Genomic DNA, 19,412 nt, shown 5'->3' with positions numbered 1-19,412 from the left:
CTTGCTCCCCAAGGATTCTGTTACTAAATGATTTTAGTGAGCTGGACATTTCCCTGGTGCAGCAACGCTGGCTCTTGGTAGCCCTAACTGCCGCTAAAAAAATAATTGCACAAAGATGGAAAACTCCTCATGCTTTGTCACAACAACATTGGATTAATACAGTCATAGACCTCGCCAAACTCGAAAAATCTGTGGCCAGTATGCACGGTGCTCTGAGGAAGAACATCAATGAGTGGTCATCTTTTATAAGCAGGATGCTGGGATGATGGCTTGTTCTTTTTCATCTTCTTATTCTCTTCTACTATCCCCTTATGCTGAGCTGTTAACATTTTTTGTGTGTTTTCTAGAACTGGGTGAGCGAGCTGGGAATGAGACCTGTGTGTGTGTGTGTGTGTGTGTGTGTGTGTGTGTGTGTGTGTGTGTGTGTGTGTGTGTGTGTGTGTGTGTGTGTGTGGTGTGTGTGTGTGTGTGTGTGTGTGTGTGTGTGTGTGTGTGTGTGTGTGTGTGTGTGTGTGTATGTGTGTGTGTGTGTGTGTGTGTGAGAGAGTGTGTGTGTGTGTGTGTGTGTGGGGGGGGGGGGGTAGATGTTGATTGTTGTCCATGATCGTTGTCTTGTTTTGCTTTTCTGTGATGTATTAAAAACATAATAAAAAAAAATTGATCACAAAAAAAAAGAAAATGTGTTGACCATAGCAGCATGTTTAGGTGAATAGGCCCAGGGGGGGCACAGCAGCTTGGCAATGCCCTCCAATGCCCCACCCCCCTAGCCCTAGCCAAGACAGCATGGAATAGCATTATCCATCATGCAATACCATTGGGATACAACAGGCACCAAGTTTATTTGTCAGCTGGACTACGACCACAGACATACAGCCATATTTTTAGTACTTCATTTCCAGAATCCAAGCCGCCCATTCACAAATGCTACCTTTAAAAAAAAATTAAAAAAAAAAAAAAAAACTTACCACCAACAACAAATTTTAAGTATCTAACATGACTGGAAAAGATGCACTTTTCATACATGAAAAGGGGGATCTTCTCCATGGTCCGTCATTTTGAATTTCCAAAAATAGACATCTTTAGCTACAAACTACTTTGGTCATACTAGTCAATATGAGCTTTACTTAGTAAATATTCATGAAAAGATCAAATTTGGCAATAGGCAGCACAATTTCAATGAGAAGCTTAGTTGCAATACCTATTCTGGCCACAATTTTATACAGTGCACCTTTAGGAACTATTTTCAGTGTCAGTAAAAACAAGAAGCCATGGAAATGATGCTGTGGCTAGCATCAGACAACTTCTGTGTTTGAAACAGTAATCTGCTAATTCTGCCAAATCTTTCAAATGAGCAGGCCTCTTATTGGGGGAAAAACGGAATTAGTCTGTCTTGCACCTTGGATGTGTCCAGAGGCGAGTCTAGGGTCAGGTGGGGCCCCAAACGAAAATGCAAAAGAATGAACATTTGAACCAAAATCGCCACTACTGTGATACAGTGTGGGCTGTCATTCACTACCCAGGGGCTTGGGGGCCCCAAGCGGTTGCCTGCCTTGCCTGGTGGCAAGATGCACCTCTGGATGTGTCTAATCTTCCTCCTGAACTGAATTATTCTGTTGCAGCGCCCCTCACAGAGCCCTGATCCCATCATCACCAATCTGCAATTACATGAAGAGACAAAAGCATGTGAGGAAGCATACATCCACTCAAGATTGAGTTGGTTCTCAGAGATGTTTGGAACATGGGTGCTGATAAGATTTATGAGTGGAGGTGCAAAACGCACACCAGAAACAGAGGTGCTGGCAACCAGAAAATACAATTGTAGGAGGAGAGAAGTGCCGCACACTCACAAGTTAAATAAACAGTTTTTAATGTGAGAACGTTTCGGCCTGTCGGCCTTCTTCAGGTCACGTGACCTGAAGAAGGCCGACAGGCCGAAACGTTGTCACATTAAAAACTGTTTATTTAACTTGTGAGTGTGCGGCACTTCTCTCCTCCTACAATTGCTGATAAGATTTATACATTTTTTGCTTTTCCATTCACCATCATTAATTATTTTTTAGGTTGATGGAAATAAATGATTGACCCTTCTGTTTGAAAGTCTGATAGTTTACAGCATGTATCACACCTGCCTGAATCATTTGTAAGGCACTGTACATGGGGGGGAAAAAACGAGTAGGTCCCTACATGAATACTGTAGGCCTACATAAGCTCAACAGTATCAATATTGCACTCAGAGGCCTGAGATTATTTTACTGCCATGCAATGCATACATGCCAACTAAGTGACTTTCAAATTATTAATTTAACTTAACCTATTCACGATTTTCAGCATCATGTTATATATCATAGGACCCATCCAGTTAAAGGAACATTTACATCAAAAACTTTGGATGACACTCCAAGACACAAGAGCACAGTAGGGAAAGGCTGTGAAAACTCATATGCATATCAAAGAACATCAGTTAATGATAGACTAACATCAAAGCTAGAAAGTGCAATCACACTACATATTTTCTCTAAGGATCCACTCAGACAACTGGTCCAAAATCGCACATCTCTCAACAGGCAAGATGTATAGGCCTATTAATTAGAATATTTGTCTGCCATATGCACAGACGCGCAGGGGTGTTTTTTTCTTTTCTGAGATAACCTTTGCTTCGCCAAAATTAACCAAATAGTATGGTCTAAGGCTGGGCCATATAGTCTACTAGTGAAAACAAATGTAGGCTTATTGTTAAAATTTGGCTGGCTCTCGATGTGATGCAAACAGAGTGGCTAATAATAGATTTCCCGCTATTTCACCAGTGACTGGGAGGCTTTGCACTAACATTAACCACTAGGTGGTGCTTTGTTCCCTGTTTGGCTTGATTTGCGTCTCACTTGCTTGCATTGTGGCTGGCCTTTACTGTAAAAAGGTGTGTTTCAGTTCGGTGTACAATGTGGTGGTCCTTAATATATTATAAACAAATCAATGGATAAATGTATCGTCTTCATTGAGGCTAATGCTTGGTCTCCTCGTGTCAAATAATTGATAAAATATTTATATTTTTGTAAGATTTGTAAGGCTACTCCCTTGGTTGTGCGCTCCGTGGAATTATGAACAAGCTGGCCATGCATATCTGTGTACTTTCAGGGTAGCCTATTATTCCGGAATAACTGCTAAATCTTAACATAGGCCTAGGTCTATGCATTCACGATGTGAAATCGACATTGTACAGTATGACCCATTTGCTGATCCGTTTCACCGTCCTCCTCCTCCTCCATTATACGAAAGGTTTCGCGCACATCCAGGGGGAGGCGTGCCAGGCCGTTTCCCTGCGCTGATGTAGAGAGTGGATGCCAGACATTGCGCTGCTGGCAATAGCGGAGTCGGGCGCGAAACAAAGGGCAGTGTGGAGTCATCAGAATACCAAAGGGGCTCTAGGTTCGGCCACCGCGACCACAACCCATATGCACACAGAGCCATGTGAGGAAGGCAGCGTTTATAGGAAAGGCAGTTTACAGTCTACGTTGGCGGGTTGAGCAGAGCTCCCCACAAAACAGCCGTCTCAGTGGCCACACCAGATGGGAGGTGGCAAGAAGGGATACTGAATATAAACAGTGTTTTGGAAATTGATTGAAATAATTAAATATATAAGAAGCAGTGACAGGTTACAGCGTGTCTGACCACGACGGGCGTTTTCTGGGCTAAGTGACTTTTTGACAACCGCGCTTCTGAGTAAGTATCCATCTTTAAATGGGTTGGTGTTATTACACCTTTATGGCTCACTGACATAATATGGGTCCAGCGAGGCAGTCTCGTCCTCATGATCGGAAAGGTAAACACCTTCATCTTAAATGCTGTATCTAATTGACACAGATCGAGCCTATGGTATGGTCCAGGTGAATGTTGCCCATGCCAATGTTTTCTTGCAGCATCTTGAAATAATGAGATGCTGCGTGATGTGCCAACTGTTATATTATGCATTTCTGGATAGCAGAATTTACTAGCCTATGTCAGAGCTTATGTAAATAGGAGGGGATCTCTGCTTTTCGTGTACACTGACTCAAACAAACGTTTGAAAATATATGCAGCAAAAAAGCAACAGTGGCATGCATGGTGTATGATTCACTGATGATGATGGTAGAGGTGTCCGCAAATTTGATACGCTTCATTTGACGTGTGTGTATTTGCCTACATGGTCACGTCTGGGCAACCCACATTGTTTATTTTAGCCCTTCGTCATTTCCACACTTCATTTGTTGTCGCATGTGGAAAGGGCATGAGCCTGTCTGTCGATGGGTGTGTGTGTGTCGGCCAGAGAGCACCAGATTTCATGACGATGATGTGCCAGCGATGCTCCAACATGGCCGTATAGACTCACAGACACAGGGTGGCTCCTTCGAGACATAGGCTGTGCTGCTGCTGCTGCTGTTGTTGTTGTTGTTGTTATTTTTTGGGGGGGGCTGGTGGTGTTGTTGCTTGTCTGCACAAGTCACTGGAGAACTCAATGCATCTGGAATGCTCGGACCCCCATTCTTGGCGAGCGCCAGTCAGACACGGTGACATTGTTGGCTATTGAAGTGCATTGCAGCGGAGGGTACGACCCAGGGCATCATCTAACACACAGCCTATAGTGCACTGTCAGGGTCACTATGAGTAAATGTGCGAGTGAAGTAACGCATCAGTGGACATTGAAAGACTAGGTCAGTGGGGCTCACGAAATCCAGGCCAAATCAGTATTGACAAGCAGATAATGTGTTTTGTAGTACAATGTGTGTGGGTCCTTTCAGCTCTTTTATGGAGGGGGTTGTCACACACACTGATATGTCATGTCCAGACACCGAATTCCCTCCCATCGACAGGCCATTGAGTGAGGTTTAAAGTTTCATACAGAGTGGCTGCTGCTGCTGCTGCTGCTGCCACTGCTACTCCACCAGAGGAAATGTACTTTGTCTTTTTTTCCCTGTAGGCATTAGGTCCTCACTTTTAAACCTCCCCATTTTTTTCTTTGTTATCGGTAACGACGACACCCATAACAATGTGTACAAGTGAGACCAGATCTGACCAATAAGCTTCATTTTGGTGTGGCAGATATAGTGTGTTGAACTCTAAGGTATGCCAGGCTTCCCATGTGGGAGGTCGCTGACACCCTTGCCTTGTCTCCCCTAGTGCTTTTCTGGGACTGCTACTGATAAACACTCTCTCTGACACAGGTCCACACATCAGACGAGTGTTTAAAACACAAGCAGATCTATTTTGTATTGGGCCTGTTTTATATACACTTTGGTGTGACGGCTCATCAGAGTGAATCTGAGCTTTATCGAGGGGGAGTACTTGGTGATTGTTGTCTGGTGAAGGAGGTTGGAAGAATCTCAACTGTGTAAAACAAAAACAAATCTCAGCTGATCTCAGAGAACATTGGGTCTTGTAGAAAGGGCCAAGTCTCTCCTTACCAAAACAGAAAGTAATTGTGTATTAGGTCATTACAACTAAGATAATCATAACCATTTGGGTAGCTATACCATTCAACTTGCTTCTCCTCTGGCATTGCATCTGACACCATGAACATTCAGAGACTCTGGCCCCCTGGCAGGGGTGGCTGTTAATCTCTACCGAGTGTTAAAGCTGGAAACCATTTGACTCTCTCCATTGATATCCTTAAGCCCCTCCACCCATATCTCATCCCGGCCCGCCTCTATCAGTCCTGCGCAGCTGACTGCCGCTTGGACAACTGACAGGCAAAGGAGTGTTTCCAGAAGCCCATCCCTTGCACTCCTGTTCTGTTCAGAATGTTGTTGTTTTTCCACAGACTGTTCCAAACTAAATGATAAAATACGCACATATCGCGTCTGTGATTGAGTATGTTGCACGTGAGCATGCGTCTATAAATTCTGTTTTGATTTAAGGCTGCGTTCATAACTTGTGTTGTGTGTTGCGCACAGTCTTTCAACAAAACTACAACCAGTCTCTCCAAAACGACAGACCAAAAAGACTTATCTTTGGAGTGATAGCAGCTGTTTGCATACTGGGCATCTCCTCCTCTCCCCCATAGCCCCATCCCTCTCTACTCTACCCCAGATACAGTACAGCCAGCGCCCCTCTGTACCATACAGCACCAAACACCGAGAGAGAGCCGCCCAAAAACATCCATCACTGACTCTCTGAAACCACAGTGCCGTAGTAGCCTCCTCCAGAGCATTCACCATGCACAGCTCTCTCTCTCTCTCAGCGGCTGGCTCTCCCATTGTGTCCCTGAGCTATGGAGTACTGTAAGGTCTCCTCCGTTTACATCATGTAGTACCTATGAGGATCACAAACATGCCCATTTAAAAGCACCCAGGGGGGGTGCGTCTCTGTTGGGAGAGATGATGTAATCATCTGGATCCTCGTACTACTCTAGGCAGTCGCTGTCGCTTTTGCTTTTCGCCGAACGAGTGATAGTGATAGCCAGCTGAGGTATCGGTGATGGGGCAGAGGCATGTCACATAGTTGAGCTGACAGTTATGAGGAGGGGACTGAAGGAGGTGTATATCAGGGGCCCTCCCTCTCTCCCTCTCCCACAGACATGAGGCTGTAACAGGACTACATAATGACTCATGCACTGAGTTCAGGGAGGCACTAGAGTTGAAGCAGAGGGAACCAAAAAGAATGCTGCTGAGATGTTTTATATTCCCTCAAATACTATATTTAGCTCATTGTTAGAGTAGTTGTTTAATCAATCCAATGTCAACATCACGATTGGACAACACGATTTTCATTTCCTTTCGCAGTGTTTGTTTTCATTTTTTTAAATATTGCCTGTGGGTGACTGTACTATCATAAGCTATAAAAAGCATTTTGGGAAAATCACGTGATTCCTTTGCACGATCATTAAAGGGTTGTGAACAGTCTTTACAGTGAAAGCTGTACTCTCTATCCATCAATAAGGAGCTTGGCAGTGAAGTAAAAGTACTCCTTTCATCCCCCAGGAAGTAGAATCAATAGAGTATCTTACCACCGGCTTACAAAATGAAACCTCTCCAAACTGTATCTGATCTGTTGTTATACATCTTATTGTCCAGTTGGAATGTTTTCAATGGATTGTTGAGGCTTGGTTCTTGGCGTGGAGTTGTCCAGAAAGGATATTGATGGTAGCAGCCCTACATGCAAGATCACAGATTAGAACCAGTTAGAATGTTTTTCTTGCGCATTGGTGTGTTCTGCAGTAACACTATTGTTTAGTTCATATCTGCATCTTGTGTACTCCTTTTTAGAGCCAACATTACCATGGTATTGCTATCACTGCAATTCCTAGTATCTTTGTTGGGTTTGTTTAGCATTATCCCAGATTAGTGTGATTGGACATCTCAATTGAGGGGTCAGATTAAGTATTTCCTGTAAAATCGAGCACATAATCCCTTTGGATGAGTCAATTCTATTTGAAGACAAAAAATTACCCGCATCATGTTAAATAGCAACCATATGTCCAATCCGTTTAACCATCCAGCTTGTTAACCTTTACGAAAACGTGCAACAGATCGCTTTACTGAAGACTGGTGAGGTCTGAGTGAGGTCTGGTCAGTGCCTCTGTCAGGCCCTGTGTTGATAACGCCCCATTAGCGTGCATAGCTAATCAGTGTCTTTAGTCACGTGTCTGGCTCTGGCAGCCAACCTATGATGTCCTCAACTAAGACGACTGGTGCTTACTGCACAAGCTCATCCAGGCCTTGTAGAGTTTAAGTGGGCACGGTGGTCCCAGTATTCCTGGCATACCAACCTGTCTGTGATGGCGTCTGATTTTGCCCATAGCGCGATGCTCTCTTTTGACTGTGAGTGGTTTCCCTGGGTGTAAAATGTGTGAACAAAGGAGAGGACAAGAGAAAGGGGAGATCCTCTCCACAACAAACATTTGGCACTTTGTTCTTTAGGCATGAACTTGTGACTCCTCCGGCTTGGGTGGGCTGCCGAAGCTGCTGATCAGCCTGCCTGCAGACTCCTTCTCTCCCCTGGGCCATTTCTCAAGGAAGAGAGGCCTCCTCTGTGGAGCACGCCAAACCCACAGCTATAAAACCAAACGCCACAAAAGACATCATTGTGCCATCCTTGTCTTGGCCTTTGCTTCGTTCATCTGCCCATTTTCTGGTTGACCTGATTTTCTGTACTCTTCGCACACTGTTATCTTGGGCAAAGGCGTTTTTTGTTTGTTTGTTGTTTTTTTTCCTTCAGTGACTACACTGTAAATGTTAATGTTCTCGTACTGGTGCATAAGTGAATTTAACTCGTGTGTGATCATGTCCAGGCCCTGCCTGTATACATTGTTATATTTACCTGCTGTTGCCAATTTTGGCCCAGGAAATTTGAGGAATCAAGACCCATAAATAACGATTACTGTCTCGGAGACAAGCCTTGACTAGTTGCTGTGGACGTAATTGGTGCGCGTCACATTTTTATAGGGCTGTAACATGGGAATTACCAGTAAAAAGGCACTTCTAAATCATTAATGTATACTCCAAATCCAAACATAAACAGACTAGGAGTTTTTACCCATGCAATTTGCAAATTATTCCTGGGGATTTTCTGCTTCTCCCAGCTTTCCTGGGATTCTCCTGCGATGTGGGCCTTGCCTATGGGTCAACTTGCTCAGGATTTCTGGAATCAATTTAGGCAGGAATGCACGAGACTTTTAACAGTCATGAAATTTACATGCCTCTCATAGCTCTTTTTTTCTCTCTGGTTTGCACACTGATGTGTACGCTGAAGAAAAAGGGAGGGTCGGTCACATTTCCATGCCACATCACACTGGAATGACACAGATTATTGTCTTCAAACTGCTGTGTTATTGTGTGGAGCTAACGTACTGTGAGGCAACACTCTGTTTTATATTGTTCATGATGAGGGGGAAACATGGGTTTTTTACAACTGGAAATGCAAATGATAACACAGGGCCTCTGCAAATCCTTGCTGTCACTGTTTATTAACTTTTAACCTTTTTTTATGTTGGCAAAATGTCACGCTCAGAAGTAATGCATGCTACACAGCAGCTGTGGCTATGCTTAGTAGATATAAGATGGCTGGGTTATGTTTCGTGTTCATAAAAATAATAATGATGACTTAGTTTTATATAGCGCCGTTCAAGTAACCCAAGGTCGCTTTACAAAAGGAGACGGGGCAAGGGAATAAAGGGAGAAGAGAGAGGAAGAGAAGAGAGAGGAGGGAGAAGTGGAGTGACCGTAGGTGGGGCAGAGTGGTTAAGGACCATAGGCCTCAGTTATTGTTGCTTTTGCCAAACATGTCCATTGTTCTGATTATGTATTGACAGTGAAAATCAAGATGTGATTAATTCCTTTAAAATGTCAAGTTATACAATGTCAAGTTATATATTAAGTTTATTGTTCATGTTATTTCATTTAAGAAGCAAATTGTATAGCCTGCATGTACAGAGTGGGAAGCATCTACAACATGTCGATCCCAACAAATGTGAAAGGAAGTTGTGTACTGCTGTTTTACTGTCTGCTTAGACCCTGATTAAAGCCCCTCTCTCCTCTCTGTCCAGGATGTCGGAGGATTTGGCTCAGCAGGAGAGACTCCAGGCTATAGCTGTAAGTTCCAAACTCGCCCTCAACCGTTCATGTTTACCATGTCCACCTATCTGTGAAAGAAATGTAGGCCTACTTTTTCTATCACAGATGTAAACCAGTATGTAGCATTCATTTAGGCAGCACAACATGGCATTCATGCTAGGAGTTAACAAATAAGAACTGAAAACAAACAGTTTGTTGGTTTGAGAGGAGTTATGTTTACCAACACTCCCACTTTTCTACCTTGGGTACTTTTAAGAGGGTGAGCAGCACAATGCTTAACCTCTGGGTAAAACCACACTAGTGTACAAACAAGTATTTGTCCCTGTAAATAATATATGGAGCAAAGCAAAGCTGTATCAGGGAAACCCTCCCTCCAAGCCCTTGTCTGTTATTGTTTTGTGAGTACCGTAGTAAGGCGGCACACATCCCTGTTCTGTAAGCCATAGATTCTGAACATGGGCATAACATACAAACGTCTACAGTATGTACAGTATTTAAACCAGCAGCAGACTTAAAATATGATCTCAGCGGTAGCCATAGGGCATCATATTTGACAACACATTTTAATATCTCAAAGGACAGGCATTATAATCAAGTCCAGTCTTAAAGCATAATCTTCCCCAGCAGCTGCAGAGGCGTTTGGTTTAAAATAATAAAAAGTACATGCACGCAAGCAGACTACTACTACCGAGTATATCAGAGTACTGAACAGCTGTAGTTCAATTGTATCGAGAGGGATAGGACAGAGGCCACTGACACTCCACATATTTGATTTATTTTCTCTTCACACCGTCATTTGACAAACAGTTACGTTTCATGAGAATGTATTACAGCATGTAGAGAAGGGTCTCCAAATGAAGCTAAGTATAAGCTTATAAACTGGGGCCCAGTAGAACATTAGTTAAGTAAGCATTGTGATAAACAAAAGAAAACAAGGAAAGAAAAGAAAAGAAAAAAAAAATATCACAGCAAGAGCATTAGAAAGAATGTTTGATGAGTCAAGCACCTTCAAACACTTCGCCCCCCCTGGAAGAGGACAAGATTCTGCAAGCCTCTGTGAGCTCAGAACCAGGGGTGGGGGGGGTGCCACTGTGAGTACACATCATCAGCTCACCGCGTTCCCCTTTTTCATCCGCAGGAGAAGAGAAAGAGGCAGGCGGAGATCGAGAACAAGAGGAGGCAGCTGGAGGATGATCGCAGACAGCTTCAGCACCTGAAGGTATCACACATCGAATTGGAGAGGGGGGGGGCGGGGGGCAGCCCCAGCAGCACGCACACACACATGCACACACACGTGCGGGCGCACACAGACACACACAAAGTCACAGCGAGTGCCTACTGTTCTCCGCGGCGCTCCAAGGACACAAGCCCTGTAATGGTCTTGTAGTTTACTTTATAGCGCGGCCTATATCTGAGGCACTGTTCGGCAGTAATTGGGATTTGGACAGGAGGCATTAGCGATGGGCTAATGGGAGCTCTAGTGGGGTGGAGAGATGAATGTGAATGCAGGCTTCACACCAGTGAGGCCCGGCTGAGAAAAGCAGAAGTCGTGCTCTTTCGGGGCGCGGCGTAATAACGAGCTCGCTCAGTCCCTCGGAGGACTGATTGATCTATTTTCGGCTCTCAGTGTAGAGATCTGTTACGTGAGAGTGATTTTTGTTGAGTTTTTCAGGGGCCCCGCTGGACGTGGGTGGGTGGGGGCCGGCTGCCACGGCAGGCAGCAGCAGTTTCCTGTTTTCCGGGGAGGAGACGCTGCGCTCGTGTCCCCAAGCCCAAGGCTGCTGCTCATGCATTGCATTGTTGTTGCTGGGAGTCACTTGCTTCACTATTCTGCCTTTTGGAAGCACATCTGGAGGGATGGCACAGAGAGGGTTTTTTCGTGGATGCGCTCACGTTTTCCACACAGTTAAATCCATCTCCAAGCATCCGTCATCATCATCGACACATGCCAGATACTTTTTTTTTTATAGAGGATACCAAGCTGTTTTTATGCACTGCAAATTCCAACAGCAGTGCATGGTCTGGAAAGGAGCACAAACTGGAGAGGAATGTTGCTTCCTGAGTCCACTTCCATTTAAGTCTGAAAGCTTTGGAGTCAGAAAGTGCATTCATCAGCCAGACAATGATTGCACGGCTCAAGACAAGGCCAAAGTTAAATCAATGCATATGCAGTTAGGCAGAGGATGGGGGATGGGGCAATTTCCCAGAGCCAACTAAACAGGTGGTAGTACACGGACTACACAGTAGTGTCTTTGCCGTGGGGGTGTCACTGTGTGTTACACACAGCCAGGCGATGGAATGGAAATGTTGTCTGGGTATTTTTGCACTGTTGGATCCAAGCTCGCACATTTACAACAATCCGCAAGAGCACATATTTTTTTCCCCAGTTAATGTCAGGAGTAGGAAAATGCATTTTAAATGCCATGTCAGGTCTTCATATTTGTTTTACTCTGGTCTTTTCATTTAACCATCTAATCTACTCAGCAAATAAATCCGGTTTCTTTCGGTTCAGTTTGCTATTTTCCCTGCTGCAATGTGTGTGTGTGTGTGTGTGTGTGTGTGTGTGTGTGTGTGTGTGTGTGTGTGTGTGTGTGTGTGTGTGTGTGTGTGTGTGTGTGTGTGTGTGTGTGTGTGTGTGTGTGTGTGTGTGTGTGTGTGTGTGTGTGTGCGTGTGTATGTGTGTGCGTGCATGCGTGTGTGTGTATTGGTCTGACTGTGGGATGATGTCAGCATGTTTGTCCATTTGCCAGTGTTCCTCGACTCATGGCTGGGTGGGGAGCCAGGCTGCTCTCTGGCTAATGCCACAGTCTCCTACTGCACTATGGGAAATGTAGTGTCGAGAGACAGCAGTAGGGAATGGTAAAGTACATGTGTAACACTCTCCATAAGTGCTGATCACAGTGTACGAACCATTAACATCACATTACACAGATCTATATCTGCCGTTATGGATGGGGATAGTGTTTTGCTGTGTGTGTAGACAACAACATCAATCATTAATGCCTGCTAATGTACATAATGGGGGAGGGGGGGGGTGAGAACAACAGAAGCAGAAGCAGACAACACAAAAGCAATCGACCTGTTAAAGTTCTTCAGCAGTCCACTCCACGCACTCCCCTCAGTCCTCCCATTCCGCCATCCATTTCCCCTTGACTTCCAGTGATTAGAATCTCATTCCGAGTCCACTGAGTGCTCTTACCCCAACTCCACAGCCACTTTAGCAGTTAGGCATTCCCCTCTCGGCCCCTAGTGCTGCCAATCTCACAAGGGGCAGTTGAGTGAGTCGGTTCTTAGGCAAACATTTTTTTTTGTTATAACAAGGTAAATGGCATGCAGTCGGAGAGTTCTGTTATTTTCTCATGGGGAATCACACAGTGAATGTATTTCACACCCTAATTACAGTCTCTAACACATAACATCTTAACGTATTGCATACCATAAACATGGACTACAGGCCATATATCTTCACAGCATAGGACATTTGGTTAAGTTTTATCAGTCTATAATATCCCCAGGAGAAAAGTCATGGTTAACTTGCCAAAGTCAAACAATTCAGCCAATTCAGTTATGTGAGAAGGCTTAGTGGTCACATTAGAACTGTGGTTGATTTGTATTTGTTTGTTTTTATTGTCTATGAGGACACCTACTCTCCAATATTTGATTCAGCCAATTCAGTTATGTGAGAAGGCTTAGTGGTCACATTAGAACTGTGGTTGAATTGCATTTGTTTGTTGAGGACACTCACACTCCAACATGTAAACAAATTTAAAAAATGATCACAAAAATATTGGTAGTGGATGCAGTTGGTTACGTAAGTGAAGGAAACCAAATTCCTCCTCGTAGTCTCTGTATTTTTTTTTTTTTAGATTACCTGTCTTTTGTATTTCTTGGCAAGCGAACTCACTCACTGCAGTTCATGATGTGCAAGGCAGCCGTTCAAATTTCCACTGCTCATGAGTTACGATGCAATTTCCAAGCCCATGAGTGCATTCCAATAGGCTACCTTTCGTCCTCCACTTGTGCTTGTGGCCTCACCCCGCCTTCTGGACCCTCCTCCGTGGAGAAAACAATAAAGTTTCCCCGCTGTCAGCCTAGCCAAAACCATTTTTGGTTTTGGAGGACTATTCTTCATTCACCATCCAGTTTGCAAATGAGAAAATTACTTTACAATTGAGCTTTTGCGAGATATTGAAATATAATGCTGATGTCAGTGGTGTCATCATGACATATTACTTCCTGGTACGAGGCCACAAGCACACAAGTGGAGGACGCAAGGTCGTATATTGGAACGTACCCCATGTATTCCTCACTCCTGTCTCCTCTCCAGTCCAAAGGCCTGAGGGAGCGATGGCTACTGGACGGGGCGCCATCTGGTGGTGACGAGGAGGATGAGACCCAGCAGCGCTTACGTGCCGACGAGGTCAAGACCAAGCTCCTCGAGCAGTCCGTCTTGAGGCAAGTGAATCACATGTCCATATTACTGCCCCTCCCCGGGCAGTTATACAGTAGTGACATACTGATACGAGTCTGTGTTTATGGCCATTATTTGGTCATATTCCGGCTTCATTGTGTGGCCTGCGTCTTAGGTCACTTCAGTCCCTCCTCTCTCTCTCGCTCTCTCTCTCTCTCTCTCTCTCTCTCTCTCTCTCTCTCTCTCTCTCTCTCTCTCTCTCTTTCTCCCTCTCTCTCTCTCTCTTTCTCTCTCTCTGTAATCATGTGAAATGTGCTGTCTGGCTGTCACTGAAATCTGATTTTCATCACAGATTGGAACAGGAACTGGAAGAGCTGGAAACGGGTGTGCCCATCAAGAAGTCGACCGGAGATGTGAGTAGTAGTACCATCCGCAGCCTTTTCTGCACACACATACACAGATACTGTAGTTTCAAAGATGATACTGCTATAACAATAGTGATATTCAGTGATGTGTGTGGTTTGTGAAATATGCTGATGGACCCTTGTACATTTGCTCTCTTTAGGCAAATGGAGACTCTGTGAAAGGTGAGACCAAATCTTCAAATTTTTTAATACATTTTTTTAACCTCAGGCATCGTTTACTAAAACACCTTTCAATGAGCGCACAAATAGTTCATGCCATGAATGTCTAACATAGGCCAGTGTTCTATTAAACTGGGACAATACATGGAATCATAGATTACTCGTGAACAGACATATCACAGTTTAAAAAAAGCAAAATGAAATGGCAATGCGATGAACGCTTGCCTCAAGTGAACACACACACACACACACACACACACACACACACACACACACACACACACACACACACACACACACACACACACACACACACACACCAACAAACACAAATTCAACTTTTCATACACCTCTCATCACTGCATGACTAAAGCCGCCTCTGAATGTGCTGGTGTTTTATAGTGGTGTGCATTGGCACTGCCCTCACAAATCGATAAGATTTCGATTCGGGAGGTAGCGATTCGATTCGATTCGATTCGATTCTATGCGATTCGATTCGATCTGATACAATTCTACAATGCATTGCAATGCATTACATTACAAGCAAATGCTTCATCAGTCATGATGAGGCAATACAAGTTAGATACTGAGCAACAATTTATTGGCTGTTTTCTGTATCAAGTCTGTATCAGTCTTGCAATGCATTGAAGTGCTTTTATTTTATTTAACATTTATTTGCTCCCGAAATATCTACGGAAGTAATTGAAACTTTAAAAAATATCTGCATCGATTCTGGAACTTGCCGCATTGAATAAGCTCATCCATGCCCCGCATTGCATTGCATCGCCGAATCGATTATTGCTGACACCACTAGTGTTTTATAGCGGTACATTGTGTCTAATACTGTGCACTGAGTGGGATAGAGACAGTTAGGATTCCAGACCTAGTGGGGCAGGTGACTTTTTTTGTTAGCCCAGGTAAAAATAGACATTGGGCAGTTGGGATCTCCTACTGAAAGCCTCTCGTCTATTTTGGTTGAGTGGTGCAAGACAATGCATGCTCATTCAGATAGGCCTACACATACTGCGCCGTTTATTTCAGCAACTACAAATAGTGTTCCACTGGTTGCTTGTGACGGACCGTATAGGCTTGCTACAATTCTGAAGTCTAGTCAAGTATTAATGTTTCTTTTGTTTTTTTTTCCCTTTTGATTATTCCAACGTTTCTACTTTCCATGACAATGTCTGCATTATGCAGAACAACACATAGGAAATAGTTTTTCACCAAATAGGAGCATAGGAACTCTTTGCCAAACAGCCCCATTGCATAACATGGTTATACTTAATACTGATTTTTATATTTGTTTAGATACTATAAACATTGAATTGCACACATTAAAAACACGTGGTTAAACCATTGGTTAATGTAATATTAAACACCCTGCTCTGGCCCTTGCAGAGAATGGTGTTCAGTCCAGCCCCAACGCCACCGGAAAGCACATCATGGGCATTGAAGCGAAGCTGCAGTGTACCAACCCCGACTCGGCCATCGAGAACGCCTCCGCGGAGCATCCTGTCACCATGGTGTTCATGGGCTACAAGAACGTGGAGGACGAGGCCGACTCGGAGAAAGCCCTGGGGCTGGACGGGAGCACGGTGAAAGCCGAGTTTGTGGTCATCGAGGACGGCGAGAGCAAAGCAGCGGCCGCCGACGGATCCAAGGAGCAGGCCCCTCCCAACGGCAGCGCCGCGGAGAAGGAGAAGGGTCAGGAGGAGGCGGCGGAGAAGGGCGACAAGGCAGACGAGGCCAAGGAAAAAGAGAAGAAGTCCTGCAAATGCTGCACCATCATGTAGGCAGCAGACTCACTGTTCCCGGGGAATGATTAGACTCTATGGAAATCAGAACAAACCACAATGCCACAAAAAGAAACTCTGAAGTATACTCAGTATACTTGTTATTGGTTTGGTGTCAATATGTATTTTTTTTCTTTATTATTTTAAGTAATATTTTTCTATTTTTCTGTTGTGACATTTATATACATATATTTTAATTATATATAATCTTATGAAGTCAGTATTATTGCTTGGAGTCTGAAGCAGCAGAATGTAGGAAAGACCTTCTACCTGGTGTTGATCTTTCAAACAAAAGACAACTGCCTTTTTTACATTCATTGTAATGAAACAATGTGAACTCTGCTCTTATTTTTGGTTATTTAAAAACAAAAGAAGGAGATTATCATCTCTCTAAATAGTTATTTATCTCTCTTTCTTGTATTCTTTATCATTACAAAGAAATTATTGTTATCTATTGTAATAATGTATCACGCTTACAATGTTGTTTGTTTATTTGTGTTTGTACTGGTTTTCTCAATCATCTCCAGCCACTGTGAGCATTGGTACAGTTTCTGTCCATCACATACTAATTTGCAGTCACCGTAGTGCAGCGTTGTCATGAGCAATGGATATTGTATGACTGTTAGCCTATGTTTTTTAGACAGAATCACGAGCATGGATACTGACGAAGGATATAATGTTCTGCTTCCCTGGCAGTCCCTTCCTGTTCGATGCAGCGTAAAACAATAGCGTAGTCTTTCCAGCAATAACTTAAAGGGAGTCTGTCTGTCAGATCAGCAGTAAAGAGATATCAATACCATCCCATGAAACCTCCCAAGTTGCTGAAAGCTTCAATGCAAATGTACATCCATTAATCATTTCTATCCATTTTATGTGCAGTGGGTAGAGACATTTTTAGTTGTTTGATGGTGGTATTGTTGTTGGACTGACTGCCTTTAACTGATGCTGTTTGTGTCTCTTATTTCCTAAAAAAAAAAAAAAAGAAAGAAAAAGAAAAAATTATACTGGAGATAATCTTGATAATCAACAAGGCCTGTTAAAAACAAAACGCAGGAGACAAAATTACAGGGATGTTTATTGGCATCAATGCTCCAATAACTTGTCTTCTCTGTCCACATAAGACAATATCAGGGCTACAAAATGTCTCTCACATTCCAGAACACAAACAGTCAGGAAGTTCCAAATGTACAGTCGTGCAGTCACAGTGATCTACTGCTCTGGTTTTGTTCCTTTGTACTTGCGTGAAACACTATGTCTGTGGATTTCAAATATGTATGTCATCCGTAATATAGGTGCTTTACTGGTCTGACCAATGCCTGTTTTGGTCCATGTGTTAAATCAGGATAAATAAATATGTTTGTTTACAACAATGTTGTGATTTGGAATTAATAATCCACACTTATATAGTTATAGTCTACAGTACATAGCCAGGTAACCCGGCAGGAGTATGGTAAAATGTGGTGGTAGGGTTGCACATATAACCACGCTTGACACATTTTCATGATCTACATGCTTTTTGCAGTTATAGGTTAACAAGATAGAACAAGCTAGGCCTATAACAACGTTACCCAACAGCATGGAATGGGATCTTAATCACCTGCCACTCTTCACATCATGCAAAAAATAAAATGTATTGTCATTCTAAGGCAATTTAGGACTACCATTATATGTCTAACCATTATAGTTGCTAATTGAATACATGCACATCTACAGTATATGTATAAGCATTTGCAGACCTTGAGGCATAGGTCTTGTAAGTAGGGATGGGATATCGGTATCGGTGTATCGTTATCGGGTTCAGATATCAACTTAATTCAGAGATCGGATCGGATCAGAATTTTCCCAAAGTATCGTAATTTTCCTGATACTGACATTGAGCCAGATGTAATGTTAATTTCACTTGCATATTAGTTTTCAGGATGAGATTGTTACTTTTTTACTTGTTACTTGTTACTACTTGGTTTCCTTCTGACTTCCTTTTCTGACCAAATAGTCTACTTGGGCCAACCTCAAGTTGAAACCCATGCATGTGGTTTTGGTATAGGATCGGATTAGTATTGGTATCGGCAGATATCCACATTTAGATATCGGGCTCGGATCGGAAGTGAAAAAATGTGTATCGGTGCATCCCTACTTGTAAGTGAGATCTACTGTATGCAATATTAGCCCAGATGATGCCACAGTAGCTCTCATGACAAGCCTGCTGACAGTCGTGCCAGCTTCTTAGCAATGACTTCAACTGGCCTGGCAACACTAAGCAACTGCTTCACAAATCAAGGGGGCATGTTAACCTAACCATTACCATGGTTTCCAGCACCCAGCAACAGTGACGCACAGCAACCACTGTACCATGATTGACCGTGACAGATCTATCGTTACAATGATGACAGTTGAGAAAAAATGGGCAATTACTTTTGTAATAACATAAACTAATACTTCAAACCACTTTCCCACTCTAACCTAAAACTAGCCTAAATTACATTTTATCTCTGAATTAACGCAAAAGCTTGATTAGTTATTTTCTTCAAGGCAGACATACTGTAGAGAAGATGGTTGATAATGTTGTCTTTGAGACTGGATCACTATTAGGCCTACTATGCGGCTACTGTATATAGGCTACCTTCCGTTATGAAAGATAGAAATATTCAAAGTGCACTTGTACAGTGCCCTCCATTATTATTGGCACCCCTGGTTGAGATGTGTTTTTTAGCTTCCAATTATTATTATTTTTCTCTAAATAATATGGGACCTTAATGGAAAAAAAGAGAAAAATCCAACCTTCAATACAAGTGCATTTATTCAGTGGGGAAAAAATCCCACATAAAGAAATTATTTATTTGACATCAAATAATGTGTGTCACAATTATTAGCACCCCTGGTGTTAATATTTTGTACAACCCCCTTTTGCCAACAAAACAGCACCTAATCTTCTCCTATAATGTTTCACAAGATGGGAAAAGACAGAGAGAGGGATCTTCAGCCATTCCTCTTTGCAGAATCTCTCTAAATCATCCAGAGACCTGGGTCCTCTCCTCTGTACTCTCCTCTTCAGCTCACCCCACAGGTTCTCAATGGGGTTGAG

General features: G+C 43.2%; 1 protein-coding gene across 1 annotated transcript; it reads left to right on the top strand.

Moving 5' to 3' along the window:
• The first annotated feature begins 3,323 nt into the window (after positions 1–3,323).
• Positions 3,324–17,694, top strand: palm1b (paralemmin 1b). Its single transcript, XM_063219005.1, has 7 exons — positions 3,324–3,717; positions 9,515–9,560; positions 10,681–10,761; positions 13,870–13,997; positions 14,306–14,366; positions 14,519–14,540; positions 15,936–17,694. The coding sequence occupies exons 2-7, from the start codon at positions 9,516–9,518 to the stop codon at positions 16,328–16,330; spliced, it is 732 nt and encodes a 243-aa protein (XP_063075075.1). The 5' UTR covers positions 3,324–3,717; position 9,515; the 3' UTR covers positions 16,331–17,694.
• Positions 17,695–19,412: the final 1,718 nt, after the last annotated feature.

Source organism: Engraulis encrasicolus, chromosome 16 (genome assembly GCF_034702125.1).
Source record: "Engraulis encrasicolus isolate BLACKSEA-1 chromosome 16, IST_EnEncr_1.0, whole genome shotgun sequence".
Classification (NCBI taxonomy): Eukaryota; Metazoa; Chordata; class Actinopteri; order Clupeiformes; family Engraulidae; genus Engraulis; species Engraulis encrasicolus.
Note: the sequence above shows the minus strand (reverse complement) of the source record. Positions and strands in the feature narration are given on the sequence as shown.